General features: G+C 37.5%; 1 protein-coding gene across 2 annotated transcripts in view; it reads right to left on the bottom strand.

Moving 5' to 3' along the window:
• The window catches only part of diaph3 (diaphanous related formin 3), a 135,508-nt gene that overhangs the window by 67,153 nt on the left and 40,630 nt on the right, over positions 1–27,725 (bottom strand). For both annotated transcript variants that reach the window (XM_062975588.1, XM_062975587.1), the window contains exons 18-26: positions 25,032–25,124; positions 23,188–23,282; positions 20,940–21,041; positions 15,872–16,111; positions 14,104–14,233; positions 11,882–12,005; positions 5,790–5,955; positions 3,176–3,311; positions 616–711 (exon numbers count right to left, since the gene is read on the bottom strand). In XM_062975588.1, the coding sequence (XP_062831658.1) occupies positions 616–711; positions 3,176–3,311; positions 5,790–5,955; positions 11,882–12,005; positions 14,104–14,233; positions 15,872–16,111; positions 20,940–21,041; positions 23,188–23,282; positions 25,032–25,124 (1,182 nt within the window). The remainder of the gene's footprint in view (positions 1–615; positions 712–3,175; positions 3,312–5,789; positions 5,956–11,881; positions 12,006–14,103; positions 14,234–15,871; positions 16,112–20,939; positions 21,042–23,187; positions 23,283–25,031; positions 25,125–27,725) is intronic.

Raw genomic sequence — 27,725 nt, 5'->3', positions numbered from 1 at the left:
TTTGAAAGTATTTTGCTTCTGCATGTACCAAACTAGATTTTCTACCTGGATTCCACTTCAGAGTATACAACTTTGAGCTAAGACATGAATCTCTCTCTTCTGCTTTGATCAGATAACTGTAAGTCTTCTCTTTGAACATTGAGGACAAATTGCTGTTTCGCTGGAAACAGTATATTTTACATAGTGTAATTGTGGAAAACTGATGGCAAATTTAACATTTAAGTAGATTATATTCATGTTTAAGCTATGTATGTAAAAGACACTACCTGTTAATACTTTTAGTACTTTTCATTTAACACGTTTCTTTTCTTTAGTTTTCTTCTCATTTCATACCTGGTTCTTTAATTTAATTTGCTAAGAATTAAAAAGATCTTTCACATTTTGTGAATGCGTGAAAAGCCTCTGATCATCTCTGATAATACCCTCTCATCTGCAGACAAGTTTCATTTCTACCTCATTGTTGTTGTTTTTTTGTTTTGTTTTTTTGCCCGGGGGGGACACAAGATTACTAAAGTGGTGAAACAACACACCAGTCAAGTTTTGTACCAATGGGTGCAACCTTCAAAATCTTTTGCCATAATTCTGTAGAAAGTAAAAAGGTAAAAAAGTATTTACCTTTAAACCTCGTTGTTCGTTTTCTTCGGTCTCGGAAAGCAGCACCTGACTGCAAGGCCTCCAGTAGGCTATCCATCACTCCTGTCTCATCACCTTCTGTTAAAAGAGAGAGAGAGACTGAGAGAGAGGGAAAGAGAGATGGAGGGAATTCCTTCAACTTTCAGGGTTACCATAGCAATCCCAAAGAATTTACAGGGACAGAGAAAAGACTGTAGCAATAAAAAGCTGGCAATTCCAAATTCAGACAAGCCTTTAATTTACTCATAAATCAGATCTAGGCAAAGTCAGCCCTGTTAGTGCTCATATTGTGTCCACTAAAGCAGAGTGAAGTTCATCCGATTCACTTCACATCGCTGCATTCTAAAATGAGATAGAGCAGTAACTTCAAACGTAATGCAACCCCTCATGGACCATATTCTTCCGCAGCTTTCTGAACCCTGAATGAAGCCACAGATCATCGTAAACCCTACTTTCCTGCAGAAGCAGGTTGCTCTGTAGGACACTATCTTTTAAGCTGAAATTGATTATTTGCATAAAACATATTAGCTGTTCAGATTTTGCTTGCCTGAATGGATCATACAAATTGTATTTCACTGTGGAGATCTCAAGTGCACACTCGTGAGATGAGACTTCACATTCATTATACTTTGATCCTCTCTATTGCTTGCTTTCCTTTAAAAAAAGAATTTAGCATTGCATTGAAGAAAGGATGACTCAATCTGAAACTATCTGATTTCCTCTTTTAAAGCAATGCAGATACTTCTTTAAATATATATATATATTCAAGAGCTACTTAAGCACTGTCTTTTGACAATAATTTCCATTTGTTCTAGTGTTTGCATATATGTCAAATAAATAGAGGAAAGATGCTTGGTTTTGCTTAATGTTTATTTTGTTTTTAATTATTAATTACCTTAAATGTTTTGATCAAAGTGCACTCCCCTTAAGTAATAAAAAAGGACAGATTGTTATTTATAGTTCTGTATTTCTCAGACTAAAAGGGAGCATTGCTGAATTGCCTGCTGAGCCAAACTCATTTGAAAAACTGGCCATTCATTCATAAAAGGTAAAGGTTTCCCCCTGACATTAAGTCTAATCATGTCTGACTCTGGGGGTGGTGCTCATCTCCATTTCTAAGCGGAAAAGCTGATGTTGTCCATAGACACCTCCAAGGTCATGTGGCCAGCATCACTGTATGGAGTGCCGTTACCTTCCCATCAGTGTGGTACCTATTGATCTACTTACATTTGCATGTTTTCCAACTGCTAGGTTGGCAGAAAACGGGGCTAACAGTGAGAGCTCACCTTGCCCCCTGGATTCAAACCACCAACCTTTTTGTCAGCAAGCTCAGCAGCTCAGCGGTTTAATCCGCTGCGCCACCAGGGGCTCATTCATTCATATCTCTCTCTCAGTCGCATAGTCGTTTCCGACTCTTCGTGACCTCATGGACCAGTCCACGCCAGAGCTCCCTGTCGGCCATTGCCGCCCCCAGTTCGTTCAAGGTCATTCATAGATCACCTTTACACACATACATCTTTGGGCACCTAAGAACTCAGCAAGGATATCAAGTGTCTTGAAAATTACATAATTTCAATTTTGGCTGTACTTCTGCCAAAGATACTGTTATGACCATGATGTTGTATTTCCCAGTTTTAAACCAACATTAGCTGCGATATACTTCTACAACCATTGAATATATGCACTAAAAAAATGAAAAGTCAAAGTATACAGCCTCTTCAATCAATGAGAAATAATTTTAAAAAGGTAAATCAAGACTTTAAAATGATATGATTGAAGAGATTTTTTCTTACATGGCATTCTAACACTATGACACTTGCAAAAAGGCACTCATAACACTAGATCTACCAGCACAGTCCTTCGACTTGCAATACTGCCCCTTACATTGGAAAATGTTGCATTTCAATACCCTCCTAATGACATAGCATTAGCATCTTCCTGAACTTGATCATGCATCAGCCATGTGTATCCCCACACCACCTCTTTTCTGCCACAGGAGCAATAACAGATTCAATGTGATTCCCCAGCTTGTTCATGAAAAGGGCTGCAAGTGAATGCAACTGTACATATCCAAAGCAGACAGTGTTACAATGGGGAAACATTATCTGGACCCTCCAGAACAATCATTATACAAACAGCACATTGTCTATGTTTGTCTTGAAATGATAAATATGGTTTACATTTACAGTTATTAAGTTTACATTTAAGCCAAAAAAAATCCGCCTAAAAAACCTGTGCCAACCTATTCCATGGAGAAGAGTGAATGCTTAGTGTGTCCTGCGATAACCTGAAAGAAGCATCGGCCTCTCTGCCCTCTCTAACATGGCATTGCTTCTGGCCTTTTTCAAGGGCTGGTTGGGAGAATAGTGGTGACAGGTCATATAAAAATCTGTAATTTAGCCCCCAAACCTTCCCTCGACTTATTCATGAAGTCAACTCAGACACAAGTATATATGGTAAATGTCTTTTAAAATCCCATAAGATAGAAATACAGTGCAGCTAAGAGGGATATAATCTAAAAGTATGAGGCTGTTCAAGTTACCTGTTTGCATTTCTAGCAAACGTTTCTTGTTTTCTTGTCTTTCCAGTTTTTCTTTTTCTGCTTTTTCTTTAGCAATTCTAGCACGGCTCTGCTTTTCTTCTGCTTCTTTTCTTCTCATGTTATCCTTTGTTGCTTGCTAAAAACATTGAGTATTGTGTTAAAATGCAGAAAAGGTTCTAGGGCTGCAGAAAGGATCTTGTCCAGTCACTTGATCCTCCATAATGGTAATTATGTGCAATATCTACAAAGATATTGTGTATATTGTCATGCATCCACTCATTTAACTATATATATGAAGTAAGAAATAGCAATCTCTTATGAATATCAAAAGAAGCCAGAGTGATGAAAGGGCTACAGTGTTAAGACTATGCCTCATTTGAAATCTGGTTCTGTCCATAAATCTTAATGTATTTTTTAATAAACCAATTCCTGAATCTCTGGTCATATTTTTATGGAGATGGCTATAAAGAATAAATCTACAAATAAATATATGTCACATCAACTTGTGGAGTAAGAACTCAACTCAAAATTATTTAATTTTTTATGTATTGCATAGGGACTGTGCTTATGAAAGTAGCCTTTATTCCCAAGGTGGCATCTGTTTCATATATCTAAGGCATGAATGGGGAACATTCTGCCTGAAATCCAAATCTGTAGAGGAAGTTCCACTTCCTGCCATCTGGAAAGTAAAGCGGCACAAAATGGTAACTGGAATTAAGTGGACACAGTTTGCTTCACAGAACGATTGGGAATGGAGTGAGCAAATACAGATATTCTTTATTAGAGAACCACAAATCAGAAACATCTTTTAACCGTGTTAAAAATGGTTGCTAAACATGATGATAATTGTTAGTAAAATTTGATTATCTACTGTCCAAACAGGATTAGCTTGTCTTCAGTGAAACATCCCCTTGCCAATCAATACTGAAGCCAATTGCAGAAATACTGCACCATGGTTTTATTTGTTCATCAGTGCACTCCTGTAATTACATTTTGCTGCAGTCACGTGATAATACAGCTTGGAAAACATCAAAGTTTTTAAGTTTTTACAACAGCTTGTTGATTTTCTTTTTATAAACTGATCTACACATTTATGAATTTTAACATACAGTTAAGTTTGACAATTTATTGATGACTTTAAATATTAAAGAAGACCCCCCTCCTTTGAAGTTGAACCTATTATGACAAAGCTGTCACTTCTGAAGCTTAAGTTCTCCAGTGCAATGAAGAAACTAAAATACAGGAACTAGTAAAAGAGGCAATGTATAACTTTTTCCATATCTTGTGTCAGCACACAGATGTAGTAAAACTGACAGATTGGCTCAACTTAATCAAAAGTAATTATGAAACAAAAATTGTTCCTTACTCAAAATAAGCTGGGCAAAACAAATTAGTTTAACAATTTCTTATTTAAGAGAAGAAAAAAAGCAACGCACAAAGTGGAATGAGGTCTACAAAAAGGGCCTAAAACTAAGCATTGCTTCTGGATTGACACCTGATTGGAGGGCTCCCATTTGGCTAGCAAGCCCTCTCTTCCTCTAGGATGCTAGTATAAACTATAAGGAACGAAAGTAAGAACTGTGAGATGCAGATGACAGTGGAAGAGATTTCCTAGACTAATAAAATAGTTCCAGATGGTAGTATCTTTCTAGATGTGACTGAGAGACTAAAGGGGAAGAGTGGACGGTGAAGACAGTGGGATTGTGATCAATGTTCAGGGAGGGGCTGGGATGACAGGGGTGAGCCCTTGAATCATTCAAGTGGTTTTATAGGCTGTGGAAGAAGGGAAGGGAGATGCTGGCTCCCTGTAGTTCCAGCAGAAGTTTGTCAGGAAAGTTAAGAGGGCAGTTCATGTCTCCTGCTAAGTGTGCGATTACAAAAAGCCCCATGAGTAGGACTCTGTTACTACTCCCACCTGCTTATACTATGTATAACTGTTAAGCAGGCTTAAAAAAGCAAGGAGCAATAAAGGCTGTACCATGCCCCATACAACTAGCCATTCTGACTCTAATTCCTTTCCTGTCTGTCGTTATTGCATTATTCTGTTCCCATTTGCAGCCTCACTTCAAGTAATGTACCACTTGCTTCCACCACTTCCTCGGGTTTTCATATCTTCCATGACTCCTTTTCCCACTCATTTCCCTCCCCAGGTCATGCTATGCTTCATGATTCAGCTTTCCTCTATGTCTTGCTCCTCCCTGCACACATGCCTAGAATATAGTCATTTGTGTCAAGGAGGCAACTTTGCATAACAATGTTCATTAGCAATGTCATTTTTCAAGGTCTTGGGGGGAATGGCAGGGGGTAGGCAACCTTTTTGCAGTTATGCAGATATCTCCATCCAGTCTGTATTGGTGTTGTTTTGACTACATGGGAATGCACTGCAGAACATTAGAAACAGAGAGAATGATCTGAAAGATTGTATTCAGATTATACTAGCAGTTTCTTTGAGTAAATAGTCCATTTTCCACATTAGTTGGTTCAAATACATCATGACTACAGAAAAATATTATCTTCCCTCTTGAAGTGATGAAAATAGTAGCTGATTCTTAGAAGTAAAACATATTTGCTTTTATTTCTTATACAAACCTAATATTTTATTGCTATACATTACCATGAACATGGTTCTGAAGTTGTTTAAGTCAGTTAGAAATTCCTCCACTGAAACTTTCTTCAAATCAAGGGCATAATATTCCATTATGTTCCGATAGAGTTTTTCCATATTTTCATGCATTTTGGAGAGGTTCTGGAATTGTTGCTTTGCTTGAATTGCAAAAGTGTATTTATCTTGTTAAGGTTACACGATCAAAAAGATGGAGATTACTTTTTCAAAAAATCAGCACAATCAAGCTGTAAGCAGCTTTTAAATGTTAATTCATAAATTCATAAAGGGTTAGGAAAGAAGATTGCAATGTCATATAACACATTTTAGCTCAATCTTACCAGAAGAGGTGGCAGCAAGGGAATGCTGTTTGCAGTCATTTCTGTTCAACAAGATATAGTAATGACTACGCTCAAGATTTTTCAGGTTTTCTGATATAGTTATAACTACACTCAAGATTTTTCAGGTTCTCCTGCCTATTTCATGTTTTTAAACGAATGGCCTTTTTATAGTCCCAATTCATGATCTGAGTTTTCTGGGTTTTGAAAGTTTTACGCATCTCTCTACAAAGGCTAAGAACCTTTAATAGAGAATTCTCCCAAATATTTGGGAGTGGGTTTTTTTTTAAAAGGTGGTCTTCAGTAACACTCAATAAAATGTTTCAAGTAGATTCATTTGTTACTAAACTTACTACAAATTGATAAAAAGCCAAATCTATTGATATTTTTGATGTAAGCAGCTTTACAGATATAAATAGGTTGGAGAAATTCTGCTTTTAAAGCTTTTAACCAAATGCTGCATTCTATCAACTCACACTATAATCCATTTCCATGTCACTGCAGTTTTAGATGCTCCTTCTCTGTTTATTTCACAATGTTGACAAATTATTACTACTACTTTTTAATCCATAGTTTTTATGATTACTGTCTGGCATTCTTTTTACTTTAACAGGTACACAAAATCATTTTGCTCCCTTTGTAATGTTAGCGCAGTGGTTCCCAAGGTTTTTTTTTTCCAACCAGGGACTACTTTGACCAGGGACCATTCTCCAACATTAGTACCAAAAGGATTATGAATCAGTTTTTGGTCAACTTTAGATTCGGTTTGGTAATTTGGGGTGCTGATTCAGAAAATTGCATTAGATAGACCATATCAGCTCGTTTCTGATACAGAACATATGACATCCAGTAGTTGCCATCTGCTTGTCCACAGAAAACCAGATTTAATCTACAGCTGATGTGGTCTATCCAATACTACTTTCTGAATCACCCCAAATAACCCCAGGGACAGGCCTAAAAATGAAGACACCAAGAAAAAAATTTTTTTTTGGTTGGGCTGTGTTATTATCCGTAGTAGCAACGGTGAGGCTATGGACCATATTTTTGTTCTTGCGGACCACAGGTGGTTCACGGACCACAGGTTGGGAACCACTGTAATAGATTCTCCCTATGTAAAAAAAAAAAATTAAAAATCCTAAGGTTCTACTTTACTCTTTGTCTTTAATTTGCAATTTTGGCTGAAGTTCTTTCTGAATTTCCCATAAGATTCTCAATACTTAATGTATTTTGCTGATGCATAATGAAAAACAGACATGGAAGGTACTAGTTAGTACTGAAACTGTATTTCCATGTTTTTTCACTTCTATGATTTTAGATTCTCAGCCTTTATTATTTCACGAAACATAACGGGAAGTCATCATTTAGCTTGTGTTTTATATTCACGTAATGACTGTAGTAAGTGAGTCCCATAAGCAATTTGATTTTACATCAATACATCCTCATTTGAAGTCAATGCTATCTTAAAGAGAACTATCTATACAAATCCTTTAAAGCTAATCACACTGTTAAGTACAATATTATGATTCATAAACCAAAGTTGGCAATCTAACTTAATCATACTTTTTAAGCACTTTACTTCCAAAATTGTCAGTTTCTTAATAAAATAATACACTCTTTCCCTTGCTATTCTGAAAAAGTGATGAAATGCAACTCACAGTTTAGTAACCTATTCATTAAATTAATATCCAACATGGGTTTTCGAATATATATTTATATAGACATGTCACATCTTCTGCAGTATTTCTTAATGTGGCCTTTTAAATGAGCAAACATACTGAGAAAATGGAAGACTTATCTAATGACCAATCTCCAAGTAATAATTATTGGGAGTTCATTTGCATTTTTGTATATTTGAGTTCAAGCATGCAAAATACTTTATCTCTATTATAACAAAAAAAAAACCTCTGTAAGATGTTCAAGTACTGGATGTTAAACGTACTGTTTCTAGTTTATAATACATCTGAAGTAATTATAATTGTGTTTTCATGGTGTTTACCTAAATGGATTTAACGTTCTGCTTTCTGTATAATGCCTATCAACAGAAAATAAAACCATGCAATAAAGGAATTCCATGTAATATAAAATAACATCATGTACTCAGCTGAAATGGATAGTCAGTAACAAAAATCCAGGGAGCCACCTATATAATTATAGATTCTATCAATAATAAAGCACATGAATTGTGCATATTCCAGACTCTCAAGACACATGAATGCTAATCAATTCATTAGCAGATTCCAGGTTGTAATAGCAAAGTAGCTTTATTGCCTACAGAGCATAATGGATGAAGCCTGAAACATAGTGCCATCTTTCCTGTCTTGACATTGCTACTGACTCCCTTTTTACACCATACAACCTTTTCAATATATTTTCATCATTCAACTTCCCATGTCAAAACAATAATACGTAGATAAGACAAGCCCTGACTTCTTCAAGGTGTCCATGATTATTTAACCTTTACATCAAGTCTCCTTTAGTTTATAATTTATTGTAGCCTCACTTATTCTGGGAGTGAGTTTCTTTAATTAGCAAGCTCACAGCCATTACCAGAAACCACATGTAACTGCACTTTTCTCAATTATCCCCTGCCTATAGGGAATGTTAAGAGGAGACCGCTAACTATTACATGTTAACAGTATTTAAAGATCAAACCATCTGTTTAAATGTCACATGTGGATTTAGCTAAAAGGGTGACACATTTCTGTGATGCTCCCAGTAATGCACAATCTTATAAGCAAGACAAACCTGCATGTTATGCGTAGATTGTGTTACATAAACGTCTTCATATTAATGACCCTCTTGAAAGGCAGCCTGATAAGCAGTGCACAGCAGAGGGGATTGTTCAATATGAAGATTAAGCAAGCATGGATAGACATTTTCTAAGTTTATGCACAGCCATCTCTTCATATGGAAGCGGAGAAAATGCCTTCATTCTTATACCTTTAAATGTGGTTTAGTTCATCAGATCAACTGCTGATTCTTACTTAAGAATTATATGGTCCACAATGAATTCCCATAGCTTCAGACCCAGAAAAACACTGAACCTTCATGGTTGCAACAATAAATACTGTTTTCTGACAGTTATTTCAGGTATTTTCAGGGGGAAAAAGTTTTAAATTTGAATTGTTAGCAATCATAATCATCGTCATCATAGGCTATCAATCATGGCTGAATATAATTGTCTTCCAAGGGTAAAGTCTTGGCGGTAAGTCTAAGTGACTGTAGAAACCTATTCTGGATCTGCTTGTCTTTCACAATGAGAAAGATTTCCAGGTGGAAGCCGGTCATGACAAGGATTTGCTTAACATGCCTTCTTCTTGGCATGTTTCTTCCTCTTCGCCCTCTATTTGTGCCTCTTCAAAATCTATGGCACCTTTGGTAACAGCTGACCTTTAAATAGAACACTTAGTGTTTATACCCTATTTTTTTAGGTTAGCTTTAAGCCCATCTTTAATTGTTTTGTTTTGCTTTTGCTGTCTACCAACATTTCATTTTCCATTCTTGAGCTGAGAATAAAGTAATTGCTTTGGGAGATGGTGAACAGGAATTCAGACAACATGGCCAGTCCAGCAAAGTTTTTGGCTGAGAATCATCACTTCAATGCTGATGGTCTTTGCTTCTTCCAGAACACTGACGTTTGTCTACCTGTCTTCCCAAGAGATTTGCAAGATTTTTCGACAGCTGATGGAGTATTTCCAGAAGTCAAGACTGACGTTTGGAGATGGTCCATGTTTCACAGGCATGCAATAGAGACGGAGGGACAATAGCTTTATAAACAAGCATCTTGGTATCCCTTCAACTGTCCCAATCCTCAAATATTCTCTGCTTCATTTGAAAAAATACTGCACTCACAGAATTCAGACAGAATTGTATTTCAGCACCAATGTCAACTTTTGTGGAGAATGGCTGCCAAGGTAGTGGAAAGGGTCAAAATTTTCTAGTATTACACCATTATGCTGTACTGCTGGCCATAAATAGGTGTTCTACGAATTGAGAGAGTGTGTCTTAATGAACCTAAAGCTGTTTTTCTCAAAACATGTACTACACAAAAGGAATAGGTGTAAAATTATGTCCCATGGTCTCAGATAGACAACAGCAATAAACACTTCTTGGAACTCATTTCATGTATTGTGATGTCTCATGGGCCTTGTAGTCCCGTTCCTAGTGCTATTGTGGCAGATGAGGAGGAAAATTTGGGATTTCCACCGGTTCAGCTTGAATCGGAGCCTCGCCACCTGGAGGATGTTTGTCCTCAGGAAGTTAACCAAACAAGCCTTGGGCAGAATTCTCCCCCGTTTTCCCGAAAGGACAATTATAATAGAGATAGAGGGGCGAGGGAGGCTAATCGCCGGAGCCTCAGAATCGCTGCCAGACAATTAGCTGATTAGGTCTGCTTCCCTTGGGAAATTCTAAGGAGTCATGCATCTGGACACAGTTTGGGTTTCACTTCTTGTTCTCCAGGGAAAGTGTTCTATTGGCGGGAAAACAAGACTCTATATAGGGGTTTTGCCGCAAGGGGAACCTTGCGGAGTCAATTTGTTCAGCTTGAGGAGAGAGATCGTGTGTAGACTTCGTACCCCAGTTCCCTGTTTCACGGATCAAGTTTTCAACCTAGCCTTGTTTCACGGATCAAGATTCCAGCCTTGCCTTGTTTCACGGACTTCTATGGACTCAGTTCTTGTTTCATGTTTGCCTTGTTTCAAGTTTGATCTAGCCAAGATTCAAGCCTATTTTCCAGCCTTGTTGTCAAGCTACCTTGGACTTTAGAGACCCTGTCATTTCCCCACACTTTGCTTGGCAAAGTGTGTGTTTCGGTCAAGTGGATTATAACTTTGAACTCTAATATCTTATATTGGACATTATTTTCCTGGACTATTTTTGACCTCATCTGAAAGGTCTGCTTCTGAACTATACTCTTCACTTGTTTTTATTGACTTTATATATTTCCTTAATAAAGATATTAGATAGATTCTGGTCTCTGCGCATGGTTATTGGTGCTCTGCAGCCTGGGTCCTGACATGTATCTGGACAGCAAGAAGAAGGCAAGTTAAAATTGGAATGTAACCATGAAAGTAAATTATCCTGTGAGAATCCAAACAGAATTTCCTATAGTAAGCAAAAACACAAAATGGCCTGTCTCTTTCATGACAATCAAATCTCATTACTTTTTCCTTCACATTTAGATTTATCATTGGCAAACTATAAAATAGACAGATATATTTTGGATGATATAAACACATTGCATGTGATTTACTGATGGGAATAACAACTGTTCTTGTAAATTCTAAAGAAAAGACGAGTGCGAAAAAAGTATCTAAAAGAAATGGAAACAAGTATTTATTTGAACTAGAAACTTATCAGGTTGAAAAACAATCAGAGTGGGCAAGCTGAATCGTTATCCTTAGCCCTATCTCATTTTTTAACTGAGCTGTTTTCTGCTTAGATGAAAAACACTGTGCTGAATCAGCCACCTTCTCAAAACAGTGTTGTTTCTTTGTGATTTTCTCTCATTCAACAAAGTGCTCCCATGACTGTACGAAGAAAACTTCGAAGGCCTGGAGAAAGCACTGTACCACCTTCAGATTATGAATTATAGGTGAATCTTTATTAAGCCGTTTTAAATTCATAGTAATTTAAGGCAGAAATGAGGTTAGAGTTGTCAAAATGGATGGCTTTAAGTTGAAAAAAGATTATGCAAATACATTTAAAATATGTTAAAGAACCTTAGACAAAGCCAGATAAGTTATTTAACAGAAAAAGGATATGGACATCTTTGTCACAAATTTGTCATGAATATCTTCAGAGAGGGGAAAGGTCTCCAAATCCCTCTCAAGTTGTTTAAGCTGTCCTTCCATCTGCTTTAGGCTCTTCTCCAAACTTTCAACTGAAACTGAATATACATTTATAATGAACAATTTCCGACATACCAAGAGATGAATCTTGCTTAAATGAATCTTTGTGAGATGGCTGCAAGGTATCTAGTAAGATTTTCATTTTAGAAATACATTTTTTCAAGCATAGGACACATAGGCTACTCCATCCTTACAAATTATCACTTCAATAATTTACCACTCTAATTGTGACATTACATAAAGAAGAAAGCAAGTTCAAATGGGCTGTGATTAGCAAATGCAAATGTTGAATGATTTCATGAAAAAGATAACTTGTTCTCAACTATAGGTTTTATCAAGCAAATTACTTCAGTTAATGGATCTTTCATCCACAGGAAACCAATCTGGAGCCCTCCCAGTTTTCCTTTTCTTAGCAGGAAAAAACTTTATTTAGAGGCATTTGGTTATCAGCTGGTGTTGCAGAAGGGTCTTTAATAAAGGCATATGTTTCATTTTATGTTTTAAATGCTTTTTAAACTGCTTTAAATGAGTACTGCATCAATGGGACACTTTAATTGCTAAAAACGACTATGATCATATTTGGGGCTTTAACTTTGGGCCATTTGTTTTATATATGTTTCGAGAAAATATGGATCCCATATTTTTTGTGTGTCAGGAGCGACTTGAGAAAGATCCCATATTGAGAGCTAATTTATTATGGTTTTAACCCCCCATGAGTTGTTATGGGATTGGGATGTTTCCCCCACCCGAAAAGCAACTTCTAGATTACTTCCTGGTATAAAAGTCTTTTCTTTATCATAAATTGTATTTATTTCATTAAAGTATTTATATCACAACCTGCTAATCTCCTGATAGCACATGACAAAATCAATGTAAACACTTTAAAATAGGAAAAATAATAAAAATGCTTGAAGCCTATTAAACCCCTTAACTCTTAAAAGAGAACAACTTCAGTTAAACAATTTCAAATGTCCCACTGCCCAAATTTGGAAATAATCATGCCTGAAATTAAGCATGCTTTTTTCTCTATTTTTTTTAAATAATAGAAAAGCAATAAGCAGCCCAACAAGTAATTCTGTGAACTATGATATACAACTTAGTAACGAGCAATCACAAGTTGCTTTGCAAACACCGGAATGAGTAACAATAGTACATTACTTTTAGAAAGTAACTTTTCACGCTTTACCCTGAGCCCATGTGGCCAAATAAGAAAGTGAGGACAAATGCTAAGTCTTCTATTTAAGATCCCCCTTAATCAATTTTCTCCCGCTTAATCTATCTTCACACACACAAAATGTGGCAAAGTAAATAAAAGTGACTGGGCACAGTAGGAAGATTGAATTACAGCCAACAAATGCCATGTTTTTTTGTCTCAATAACTTTAGTGCAACAGTAGAAATATTTTGGTACCTTCATATTGCCAATTAAATTCATTTGGATTTCAAGTAATAGCACAATACACTTAAAATAAATGTAAAAGAAGGTGAATACTTTCTGCCTGGCACTGTATTTCTTTACTATCAATTCATTCATCTGGTTATATGACAGAAGCCTCCCACAAAGATGGTAAAATATCAAACATCTGGGCGTCCCCTGGGCAACAGCCTTGCAAGCGGCCAATTCTCTCACACCAGAAGCGACTTGCATTTTCTCAAGTCGCTCCTGACCCAAAAATAATTAATTCATACAAATGCACTGTTGCTCTTCTAAGTTTAACTACGTTCTGTAACTCTTCTCATATATACTGGCACAGTTCATTTCTGTGCTCCACTACAAAAGCTATTTGTATGCAGAAGTTTGGAAAACAAAGAGCCTTTTACTGAAATTAGGTGACTGCCTCTAATTTTGTTACCTTTTCAATGTTGAAGTATATGTCAAATTTGCAGAAATTTTTTTCCATCCCTAACATTGCTACATTCTCACTGTATAAGACTGCTATGCTCTCGTCATTCAGTGTGATATGAACTAGTTTTGATAGGAGTATTAACTTTTCTCACAGATTCTTCCTGTTAATTTAAAGTAAGTAGAAGTCAGCCTATTCCTAGATCCTCTGCAAGCAAAGTTAAATCAGTGTCAAAAATCATTCAGAGTAAAGGTTTAATAAAGGAGAATGTTCAAAATGGTTTTAATACAAACCTCTGTTTGCTTTGTCTAAGTGCTGCAGGTCTGCTACAAACTTCAGGATATTAGGATACTTCTCTTCACAAATTTCAACCAGGAAATGAAGCAATGTTGTCATCTGATCAACTGATTTGGTATCTTTTAACTAGCAACGAGATGATAAAATAATCAGTAGTATCAATATATCTCAGCCACATCTGGCATGATGTTGATATTATTAATAAAATGTATGTTGTTTTTCTTGCACATACTTGACATTTATGATATGTGGGTCGAAATCTGAAAACTTTAAATTGCAAATTTGATTTTTGTGTCCAAATGTCAGGGTACACGTCACAATTAGGATAGGTATCTAATAAAGGGTCATGATTTTAATAGAGCAGTGTTTCTCAACCTGTGGGTTCCCAGGTATTTTGGCCTACAATGCCCAGAAATCCCAGCCAGTTTACCAGCTGTTAGGATTTCTGGGAGTTGAAGCCGAAAACATCTGGGGACCCACATATTGAGAACCACTGTAATAAGAGCGTCATGATGAAACAGATCTAAGGACCTCCTCACACGTGTCACCAAAATTTCTGAAAGGGTGTGGGGACATTTCGCCACATGCCCTACACCGTCCCGCCTCCCCCGCCCACATCATCAGGCGGCTGGCTCCAACAGTATATTTCAATGGAAAGATGGAATGCCTCCTGTGTTTCGCTGCCAGCTATTTTTCGACGTTGGAAGGGAGTTTTTTTGGCAGTTTTGCCCTGGAAGTACTTTACCAAGGTGTGATGGGAGGCGGTGGGCTTCATGGCAAAATTGCTAAAAAAGAAAAAAAAAACCACCTGCCACCGCCAAAAAAATAGCCCGTGTGAAGAGGTCCTAAGTCTAGCCAGTCCCTGGATAGGAAGCTTCTTGGGAACCCTATGTTCATAGTTCTGATTACAATTAGAGATGAAGGTATAAAATGTTATAAATAGTAGTTAATATTCATTAATCAAAATGTGTTGACAGATTGGAAATTCAACTATTTGGGATGTGTTTCCCAGTTACCTGAAGAAAATGTGTTCTGAAAAGAAAAGAAAGCTAAATGAGGCTGTATCCTAAATGATAAAGACGACCCAGACTGATTTACGGCTACAGCATGAAGATTTTGGATGAACTGATTTTAAACCATATGTTTTTTATTTTTTATATTGTTTTAATTGGATTTTCATTGCTATATTTTAATTATGTGTAGGCATCGAATTGTTGCCAATTGTGTACACCGCCCTGAGTCCCTTCGGGTGAGAAGGGCAGGATATAAATGTTGGAAATAAATAAATATCCTAGCACTCTTAAATTAATTGAAACTGCACGATATGTTTTCTGATCATAATATATTACACTTCAGTGAAATAGGCATCAATTGATTACTCAGAGAATACTCTTAATGTTATTTCTAAGGCACTGCTAAAAATACTAAAAAAAATGAGACAATAAGCAGGAATAGTGGTTCACTATATGACATTCATTCTGCCTTTTCCACTTAGTGCTGAACACCGCAGCTTTCAAAACAGAGTATACAATGATGTCAGAACAGAATATACACATTTACACAATGTGCCAAGTTTAAATTTGTATAGCTCAAAAGAAATTAAAGCTGTTGCAAAGGAATAGGTAGAAGTGAATAGATATTTAATCACTGAAGAGGTTAAGTGTAAAAAAAGAGAGAGGGCAAACAATTTAAATAGTGCCATATATATGAAAAGGAAATGACTGCAGCACTGAGCTCACTGTTCACCTCCTTGAAAACACTCACTTTACATAAGGAGCACAGGTTGAATCCAAAGGACTGTGCATTTCGAGATCCTGCATTCATGTAGTTTCCCATTAGCAATACTAGCTCCAGAAGCTGACTGAAGCTCCTGCTCTTCTTTAGCTCTTCACAGGCAGCACTGACAGCCATGATGTCAGGTTTGATGTTGTTCACCTGTTCCTCAAACTGAAGCTTAAAAAGAATTGCACTCAACCGTGGCTTCAGCCTCTTCACATTGCTCATCTGATTGAAAAGAAAAAGGCTGTCTAAAACCCTGTTATGCCTTAGCATTGAATATGTCAACATAATCTTACATGATTTATAGGTTTAAAGCAATAACTTCACAATTGTGTGTTAACACAAAACAGATGAATGAACAAAAAACAATAGTGCATGCACATGAATTTATGAATATGATTAAAAAGTGTTGTCCTCTGTAATCTAACAATAATGTAGTAGTACAATAAGACAAACATACTGCCATATGGAAAGTGTACATTAACCTTGGTACTGTAATAGACAACTGTAATAATCAGCAACAGAGAGGTTTGTTTGTTTGGGTTTTTTATGGTTGAAAGGGTTGACTCTCATTGACATCTGAAACAGTGCGTAACCAAAACAGTAAAATCCTTAAATAACAACAAATTTTAACAAGGGCCTGTCATTAAACCACATGTGTAAGAACTGTAAATTCTTCCTTTGTTATGCTGTCTTATTACACATAGGTTAAATCAGACCAGCACAACATGGCAGTTGGTAAGGACCAAAATTGAAATAGGCCAAACTTCTTCAGGCTGCAGATAGACTTTTAGTACTTCACTTTTCAAGTAAAGGCATAATTAATTAATTAATTAATTTTGCTAATAAGCCATATATAAAAAGGGAAAAATTCTAGTAATAACAATTATTTACACTTCGCCCCGGTGGCGACGTGTGTTAAAGCACTAAGCTGCTGAACTTGCAGACCGAAAGGTCCCAGGGTCAAACCCGTGAGTGGCCACTGTTAGCTCCAGCTTCTGCCAACCTAGCAGTTTGAAAACATGCCAATGTGAGTAGATCAATAGGTACTGCTTCAGCGGGAAGGTAACGGCGCTCCATGCAGTCATGCCGGCCACATGACCTTGGAGGTGTCTACAGACAACGCCAGCTCTTCGGCTTAGAAATGGAGATGAGCACCAATCCCCAGAGTCAGACATGACTGGACTTAACGTCAGGGGAAACCTTTACCTTTACACTTATTACATAATTTTTTTATTATGAAATCACATTAATGTTTAAAAAATTACTTTGCTTAGCGGCAAAAAAACTTCCAAGCAGCAGCAATTTCATTCCAATCTAGCCACCTCATTTTACGAGTTTACTTTCTTGAAAAACATTGTTCCCCACTGAGATTTTCACCAATTCTGATGCTTTAATTTATTTTTCATTGGAATCCAATTCAGTTAAGTCAGGACATTTTGATTTGAAATGGCAACAAAGATTATATTCCTTAGGAATGGCTATTACTTCTTGGCAAACAAAGCACAATATTATGTCTCTAGTGTAAGCAAAGACGTATCTATTTGTCCACTCCATATTTAACACTGATTTCATCTTCCACTTCTTTGTATCACCCATTTTACAAAGTCACCCCCCAAAACTTAAATATTTGTATGTATCTGCTCACATACAAAGAAATACTGAACCGAGTGTCTGATCTTGGAGAGAGTGCCGAACACTCATGTAGCTTAGTGAGTAGCCGTATAGTGAGGGAAAGGGAGAAGCTCTTGTCATGTTGCTGCTCGTTGTATAGCAGGTGTCAACTACATTGGCAGGTGGTGCCACTCACTTTGTCGCTGTTCAATGCCAGTAATAATCAAAAACACAGCAAAAAGATACAACTCTTGGCCCTCTCAGACTAGGGACAGACTGATGGTGGTTCGTTGATGCAGGTCACATGACAAACAGAAGAGAGTGGGCAGTGGCAACCCACCCCCCTAGTTACCTTACCAGCACAATAGTGACTAATGGAAGGCAAGTTAAGGGGTGCGGCACCAGATGATGCCAGGAACACATTAGGCATGGACAAAGCACTATTGGCCACTTGAAATCCTTTGGATGGTTGCAAGTGGCCCAACGGGCTGTGTATTATCTGGATCTGATTCAAATGAACACTGAATGTGTTCAAGAAATGTGATACTTCCTAATGGAATCTAATATACTCAACTTGCAACAATCTAATGGTCTCCAGGGGTTTGAAACACAAACAAACATGTTCCATTTCACTCTCGATATATCCTCAGACTATATTTTGTGCTAGTCACACTATCTAGTATCAAAAGATAGGAAACTATGGCTCTTGTTACTCTCATGGGACCCCGCTTAGATTAAACAAAGGTAAGGAATTGTGGACACTGTTGTCGATTGGTAAGCAACTTGCCAAGACAAAGGCGATTTTTCCACTGCTCAAGAGGCATGTGCCCAAAAGTAGTATGGACCAAGGAAGAAGTTGTTAATTCTATGTCAGTTAACTAGATAAGCACTTTTAAATGCTTTCATAACCATGGTTTCTTCTCGATAGTTAACAAGTTAATTTCACTGTGTAATTGATAAAGTTAGTCAACTGCATCATGCATTTGGCAGTCTGCTGCTGAATTTTGGCTGCAGATCAGAAAACTTTTAATTTATTTTGTGCTTGCATTCTGCAAAAGGTTTGGGATGTATACAGCCTGTGAGCCGTGCATTACCCACCACAGGGCAGATATGTCATGGATCAAATCTGTCTCATCCTTGTCCTCTATACTGAACATTTTCTTAAAGAGCAATTTTTACTAACTGTCACAAGTATAGCACAACTAAGCCATCACGATCTAAAATTAAAAACCATTTAAAACATTTTTTAAAAAAACAGCCAATCATAAAAAGCTACAGATGGAATTTGTTCACATTATGCAATGTTTCTATAAAATAATCAAGGTGTCAAATACACACACACTAAAATAAAGCAATCAGAATTAAAATCAAAGCAATCAAATTCAGAACCAAGCTAGAAATGATATCAGGGCTAATATAAGTGGCATCAGCAAATATCTATGCCAAAAGGAAATGCATCTAAGATGTCTATTTAAAACAAACACTGATAAAGGCAAGACTACCTTCTTTAGGCAGAGGATTCTGCTTTTTACGGACCACCAAACAGAATGGGAAATGAGATTTGCAGTACCAACACTATCTGATGTGGTTTGATGGAGACATCCAACAGAGGTTCAGCATATGGACAACACCCAGTTCTAGTACTTTTTTCCAACTCAACCCAGAGAGGCTGTCTTAATAATGGACTAGATGAGAGCAAACAAACTGAAACTTAATTCAAACAAGATAGCTGCTCCAGGTCAGTCAAAAACAAATTAGGGAATAGGGATTGGGCCCATATTAAATGAGGTTACACTTCCTCTAACGACACAGGTTCACAGCTTGGGTGTACTCTTGGATTCAACAGAAATTCTAGAAGCTCAAGCCTCTTCTATCTTTCCATAGGCAGATCTTATTATTTTACAGGTTGTTAAAGACTAACTACTCTTAAGGACTGGGTCTTGCAGAAATGCGCTGTAGTGACTGTGTTTTGTTTCTCATTTCTAACTGGTTTTAATTTCATGGCTAGTTTATTCATACTTTAACTTGCCATATGGTATGCTTTTAGGTATGCCAAAAAGGCCCTCTCCCCTATTCTCACAAGCTTGTGAGGGTGATGGGGCAGAGAAGTCCTTTCCTAGATGGTTCATAAAGAGAGATACGATCCTTCAGATAACCTGGACGCAAACTGTAATCACCATAACTACTTTCCTACATGCCACCACAGTGAGATGAGTAGAAAGAAAATAAATAAGGTATCATTCATTATATACACGAGATGTGTGCCTTCTTTTATCTACACCTGTTCATCATATGGCAGGGCCTCATGGAGAGATGTGAAGGTTTAAAGCTAAAATAAAATAAAATATAGTACAAGTTCTTGAGACCTTTGAAAGAAACTTTTTGCTATTGGAATAAAGGTTGGTTTCACATGAATGACAATTCTGTCCTTAGCGAAAGACAGATAGATGGTCCTTAATGAAGAATATACTCAGTTCTGAAGTTGTGGATGATCTAACAACTACTTAGAATATCAACTTGTCAGATACTGTCAAATGGTTCAAATAGAAGCTTTGACAGTTTTGCATGAAGAGAACCAATGTGTAGTAGAGCTGCTGTTGAATGATTTCCCTTTGAGGAATAGTTTCAGATAGTATGTCATAAAAGGGGATGAGGACAGCATGATAAATAAATAAGTAAAATTTGAGGTCTTCCAAAGCACCTTGAAGATTGGGGGTAAGGGTGGTTATGCTTCATCCACGAAAACTTGAGGATGCATATGCCCTTCGTCTTGCTTGCCATTCATTTTGTAAAGAAGCAGGAAGAGATCCTCTGGATTGCTGGCAGTTCACAACATTGAAACTAGTATCTGTGTTGTAGAACTTGAAATAATTTCAATGCCAAGTCCTGCTTCTAATAAACAGCAAAATTTATGGCCTGTTCATTGGTTGTGCTGATACTGAAATGAAAGTCATGTGTGTTAAAGCACTGAGCTGCTGAACTTGCAGACCGAAAGGTCCCAGGTTCAAATCCCGGGAGCGGAATGAGCACCCGCTGTTAGCCCCAGCTCCTGCCAACCTAGAAGTTCGAAAACATGCAAATGTGAGTAGATCAATAGGTACCGCTCCGGTGCTCCATACAGTAATGCCGGCCACATGGCCTTGGAGGTGTCTATGGACAATGCCGGCTCTTCGGCTTAGAAATGGAGATGAGCACCAACCCCCAGAGTCGGTCACGACTGGACTTAACGTCAAGGGAAAACCTTTACCCTTTACCTAGTGTGATTTAAGAGTTGGGCGATTTTTAAAAATTATTGTCCCTGTTAGGATGACAGTGCAGTTTGATAAGGATCTTGTGTAATATTTTTAAATCACCCAGAAAAAATAAAATTTTCTACAACTGTTATAAAAATAATGAAATTATAAAGATCAATAAACATGAAAGAAAGATTGTGACTTACCACAATAGCAAATTGCTCTGGGTCAGACAAGTTATTATATTCATTCTTCAGTTTGGACAATTCATCAAGTTGTTTTTGTTCAGGAAGATGATTTATTAAATTCTGCATACCAGGAGAAGATAGGAAATTAGACATCTTATTTCCTTCCATTAACATATATTTCAGTCACGTTTTGTTTTGTACAATCAACACAAGCAGAAGAGGGATTCAACCTAGATTCATCAGGTGTCCTAGAGATTACTAAATGAATTAAACAAAATCATGTTTTATTCATTCAAAGGTTAAATATCTGAAACCTAAAATCAACTATGGTAATAGGTACCTGCCATTTAATTAATTCAAGAGCCAAATATTTCACTCTTTCAGAAGCTTCAAAAATTGTTCATAATACTATAGTACCATATCACAGAAAAACAAGGACATACAACTGCCAATCCATTGTAATAAATAATGAAGTTGAAAGTTAACTCCCATTGGTAAGAGAAATCTCATATTGGATTTCTGGAACAGTCTCCTTTTTGTACAAGGATATCTGTTGTTGTGTGCCGTCAAGTAATTTCTGCCTTGAGGCAATTTTAAGGTGAGTATCACAGAATCTTCTGAATCAGATTTGTTCAGAGTGAGGTTGCCTTTGCTAAGAGTGCCATACAGTGAGTGTCTATGTCTGAGATAGGATTTGAATCCCTGGTTTCCTAGTATCCGAGCAAGAGCCGGTATGGCCACGAAAGGTACTCTTTACTATGCATTTATGCATAATTTAAATACATATTTTATTGTGAATGCACTGTTGAAGCATTGTGTTGTGGTTCAACGAGATGAAGATGAGGGGATTGGGATTCCAGAGCCTGGAGGGCCTGGGAGAGTGGTGGATGGTTCTGTCACTGAGGGAAATGGGATTTTAGACCAAGATTCTGTCTGTGAGACGGGGCTTGAAAATAAAACTGTTTTGGAGTTCAGCAGACAAAGAGATACACAGAATGGTGGAGATGACTTTTTGCCTACAAGTAGCTTAGCAACTCTTGATAAAGGCTTGCCTGAGAGAACAGTGTGTTAGACAGGGGAATCAGGCTTGAACTGGAGGAAAACATCCAGCTCAGGAAATCCAAAAGGAGAAGGAAGCACAGAGAAAGTCACACAAGTCGGAAAGTTAAGGCCAAACAAATGCCTTCATGTTTAGCGGCCCTTAAATTAGAGAGCGTTTCTTTGAGAATTCACATCAGGCAACGCTGCTAGATAGGGTGGATCTCAAGTCCTGTTTCCAGTTCATGTTTTAGCCAAAGTTCATGGATTTTCTGGATTCATGTTTTGATTCGTTTCCCTGGATTTATGCACATGTTATGACTCTTGTTTTCCTGTACCTTTTGGATTATTTGAATTATTACTTTTGAAGTGTTTTACCCCTCACCAGCTTGGTTGGGCTTTTTACTTAGACTACCTGCTGAATTTTGCCTTTTGGTGATTTTTCCCTTTTTATATGTACTTTCTTAAATAAACTATTTTATTACTGCTTTTGGAGTCCTGGTTGGTGCTAAGAGCAAGGTGAACTCTGGCTGAGGTGCAACATTGGTTGGTTTATTTTTATCTGTTTATCTTCTTTTTGTTACTTAATGCTTGTTATTTGCATAAACTCCTTTGGAGTCCCTTTTCAGTATGACACTAAAAATGAATATAACTATCAAAAACTAATAAAAGCTTTAAAACTATAACCATGAAATATTCTAAATGCTAAAATAATAAAGTCTTGGTGATAACCAGTTATGGAGTATTGTGGGAAAGAGTTCAAACCTCAGTTTAACGCTAAAATTGAAAGTAACTCTTAGGCCCAGAGGTAGCTAATCACAAATTTGCATATATTGCATTTGACTCTGATTGATGGATCTTCTTAATTTGACCAGTCTGCCTATAATGTCATTGAACACAACAAGGGGTTACAGTGTAAAGCTACAAGGAAAGAATAGGCACAAATTAACCAATATACCTTAAGTTTTCTTTAAGCAATCACAATCCTGTACATTTTATATAGGAAAGTGAAATTTAAAAATTGGCTGTTAAGGGAGCAAATAATCCCAAGCAAAATATATCATGATCAATCATGTTACATGTTCTTTTAATAAATGATAAACTACTTTGTAGATGAAAGATTGTTATATTTACTTCTAAATTACTTTGCAGGCAACTGGCAAGTTAACAGTATAAACAAGGAAAAATCATTGGCACCTACTAATAAAATCTCATCAATAGACCATACCTGAACCATGGATTCCGACAGTTGAACTTCATCTATTTCCAGAATCATTGTTTTTATTTGTTCATAAGGCACTCGAAAAGATCCTAGGAAGATAGCTAAAGGGGGGGGGGGGGAGCAAACATACACAATCAACAGTACTGTACCAATTTAAAGAATTGAACTACAGTGTTCCCTCACTTATTGCAGGGGTTAGGTTCCAGGACCACCCACAATAAGTGAAAATCCGCAAAGTAGGGACGCTATATTTGTTTTAATATTTATACATTATTTTAGTATTATACACTATTTTAAGTCTTTATCAATCAATCAATCATGTGTTGATAAATCGCCTCCTTCTCCTCCCGTTGCCACTTGGGCTCCTTTTTCCTCCCTTCCTTGGGCTGTAAATTGCAATTTTTTTATGATTTACAATAGTCTTTTAGAATTTATTGAAAAACCACAAAACAGCGAATCTGCAAAAAGTGAACCGCGAAGTAGTGAAGGAACACTGTATTGCTTTTTCTTAAGACCCTGTCCCACTTATCTATCCAGCTGTAGTGCTCTCTGACTGAAACTGGGGTTGCTGAGACAAGATTTGCCAGTCCACTTGAAATTTGTGAAACATTACCAACCTAAAAGAGATTCAAAAGCTTTTAAAAAGACAATAAAAAGGGAGTGGGGAACTTTCTATCACTATGCTATGGAGAGTGTCCTAAACTACTGCATCTGCGCATGGTTAGGTAACTGCATAGTGTCAAATAGGAAGGCGCTCCAAAGGGTTTCCACTATTGCCCAGAGAATCATTGGTTGCACTCTCCCCTCTTTGGAAGAACTTTATAGGTCCTGCAGCCTTAAGAAAGTTCAGAGCATTCTTAAAGATCCATCTCAACCGGCATATTTTTTTTAATTATTGCCGTCTGGCAGATGGTACAGGGTGACAAAGACAAGGACAAGCAGACTGAGAGATGGCTTTTATCCTAGAGCTGTGGCTATGTTGAACTCCATGGTTTTAAATTGATGTGTTATTGGGGGCTGTGTGATGGTGGCTGGGGTGTGGAGGGATGGGTGTGTTGTTTTGTGGTGTGTGCTGGGAAAGGCATGTAATTTTGTTGTGCAATAGTACAATAAATTCTATTCTATTCTAATGAACTGAATAGTATGGAAGAGGCAAGATGATTCATACTGCATCTTGCCTGTATAGAGTTCAAAGGAGAGTTTGAACTATTAATGTACTCCAGAGGTTCACATCATCACCTCCATTCTATATTCTCTCTTCTGAAGAGATTATTATGTGAGTCAGAAACAGAAGAAGCCTAACAGGGGAACCATCCAAGGATGCTATGAAAGGGGATAGTGATACAGGACATGTATTGTAGACATAAAGACATATCAAAGTACAAAAAACATCTAGTTCAAAAAGTGGCAATAAGAAGGATTAAGGTGTGAGAAGGACAATCTGAATATCGGGTGAATATGAAAATACTATAGAATGACATTAAAATTACTATAGTAAAAATGAATCTCAAAGAATAGTTGTCTATTTATGGAAGACTTATAGATTGAATTAATAAAAACAAAATTGGCTGTGTTGCAGGGATGACAAATATTTCTATTTATTTTATTTTAATTTATTTTTTTTGCTCTGGGTTTATAGATCTCAATACCCTTTTAGCTACAGTAAAAGCTTTTCTCATTGTTACATGAACTATTGAGATAGCTTGCTATTGTTATAAAATGATTTTGCACTACAGTTCTAAAAGTAGTCCTTGAATACCTGACACATAGAATAAAAATTAATAACTAAAACATTTTTAAAAAAATCAAATCTACTTAAATGCTTTCAGTAAAATAAAACATTTACTTACACAGGTTTTGGGCAGTCTTTGGATCCAGAATTTTCAGTTCTTTGATCCTTTTTTTAACAGATTTCTTTTCTTCAAAGCCGTCATCTTTTTTTGCTGTCAGGGGCAAGTACAATACAATGCGTCAGAATAATACAAGATTAAAACATCCCTCCAAATATTAGACATTTTGGATGATGCTGAATTTATATCCATGCAAAAATAAACATATGCAAGTGGGTTGCTGTTGAGTCTTTTGGGCTATGCGGCCATTTTCCAGAAGCTTTCTCTCCTGATGTTTTGCCCACATCTGTGGCAGGCATCCTCAGAGGTTGGGAAGTATGCCTGCCACAGATGTGGGTGAAACGTCAGGTGAGAAAGCTTCTGGAACATGGCCATACAGCCTGAAAGACTCACAGCAAACCAGTGATTCCAGTTATGACAGTGTGTTCGGTTATATTGCAAATCTGAAAAACACTGCTGATCATGTTGTAGTGTGTCCTCACTAATACCGTTGTTGTGACAGTGTTTTTCATTCATCTTATAATTGATACTCTATGGTAGTAGTGGCGCTCATTGATTTTGCAAAGAATTTGAGGATTGGTTTTCTATAAGATACTATTAGACTTACGTTATGTATTTTTGCTGAATGGCTCAAAGGTATAAAGTTATTCCATGTTAAATTTGAACACTATTCCATTAATTGCTCCGGACTGACAGACCTTGTCATAAGACAATGTAGCATAGTGGTAGAGTGTCTGCTTGCCATTCTGTAGATGGCGTGATCAAACCCTGCTAGGTCTGGTTTTGGTTTTGGTCATATCAAAATAGTAAACATTGTAAGGGTGAATGTCATAGGTGAGCACTTAAATAATAATGATAATAATAATAATAATAATAATAATAATAATAATAATAATAATAATAATAATAATAAAAACTTTCTTTATACCCCGCCACCATCTCCCCAACGGAGACTCGGGGCGGCTTACATGGGGCCATGCCCAGAACAATACAATATAACAAAATATAAAAGAACAACACATCATAACACACTAAACAATACAATAGATAATAATATACATTACAACGCAAAATCAGGGAAGCAATAAAAAACAAGGGCGGGCCACATGAACACTAAATTAAAACTCGGGGTGAGAAAGAAATAAGAATAAAAACCACAGAGAACAGGGTCATAAGATAGTGGTACAGTCAAGAGGATAGATATTGGAGGAGAGCAACAACAAAGAAGTATATGGTAGTTACTCTCCAAAAGCACAACGGAAGAGCCATGTTTTCAAGTCTTTCAAGTTTTAAATAAACAAGCAAAAATGTACTGTTGCAACTAAAAGAATGGATAAAAACCAAGAAACAAATTTCAAAGTTTTGAAAATTAGGGTGCACATGGGATTCAATGGTGCATTAGATTCATGTTAATATAGCAGATTGATGGTGCCCATTGAAGATAAAAATAAAAGATGATGAGGCAGTGGAATGTATAGAGATTGGACCTAGATTTATAACTTCCCACTAGATCAGGCATGGGCAAACTTTTTTGTCTTCGGGCTGGGCCAGGAAAGAGGGGATCCGGGCACATGCTGGGTGGGCACAGGTCTGTGCAAGGGAGGATCCAGGAGAGGGCGGGACCAGGAGGAGGCAGGGCTGGGCCAGGCCTGGGTCATCCGCAGGTTGTCCTCCCAGCATAAAAACAGAGCTGCTCACCCTGTCCTTATGCCAGGAGGAAGGTGGGACACGAGGCAATTACACTGATCCTCCCCCTGAATCCTCTCCCCATTCTCCTCCCCTGGTCCTCAGAATGTCCTCTTGGCATTATGCTGGGAAGAGGGCGAGACAGGCGACGTTTGAGAGTGCTCCGGAGGGCTCTCAGCCACCACGTGCCTTCTTCAAGCTGTTGTCCCTGGCATAAAAATGGGGCTGCTCGCACCATCCTTATGCCAGGAGGTCGAGACACACGGTGGCTGAGAGCTCTTCAGAGGACTTTCAGCTGCTATATGTCTTTCTCCCGCATCTTTTTCGCATAAGGATGCTGCAGGCCACTGTGTTTTCTGCGAAGAGGACAGGGAAAATGAGGAGGGCCTAAGGTAAGCACTCAGGGAACTGCATCCAGCCCCCGGGTCTTAGTTTGCCCGTGCCTGTACTAGATGTATAACTTCCCAACCCCCCCCCCCCCCTTTTGCTCCACCTGTCTGCTCATCCCTCCGTCCCCAAATTTTAATCCATCTGCCTGCTCACTCTCCTACCTTTTTCCATTTGCTTGCCCTCCTGCCTCTTTTGTCTTTCCTTTTTTTTTTTTAGGTATGGAGGAGAAAATAAAAGAAAATCAGGCCATGTCTGCTCTATTACCTCAACTGCCCTCCTCCTCTTCCAGTTGCTGTGTGAATCCGTTTTACCCAGGCAAATGAAGGAAGGAACTGGATGCCCTTTCCCCTGTGTTCAGACACCTAATTTCTCCATGTCTTTCTCTGCCCCCTCTGCTGCTGCCCTATACCATTTTTCACAGGGATTTGCAAGTCTTATTGAGCTTTCGCGTCTTCTCTCAGTCTCATGAGACTTGCAGTCCCAAACAAAAACAACAGCAAATAAACCTGTAAATAATCAAATTTACACAAATGGAGGGCCAATTATATATGTGATGCCTGCTGGAGTTTCTAATTAAGCATCTGAGACCAAAAATAGTCTAAGTCTTTTTTTATAGCC

Source organism: Anolis carolinensis, chromosome 3 (genome assembly GCF_035594765.1).
Source record: "Anolis carolinensis isolate JA03-04 chromosome 3, rAnoCar3.1.pri, whole genome shotgun sequence".
Taxonomy (NCBI): domain Eukaryota; kingdom Metazoa; phylum Chordata; class Lepidosauria; order Squamata; family Dactyloidae; genus Anolis; species Anolis carolinensis.
This window is presented reverse-complemented; position numbering and strand designations above follow the sequence as displayed.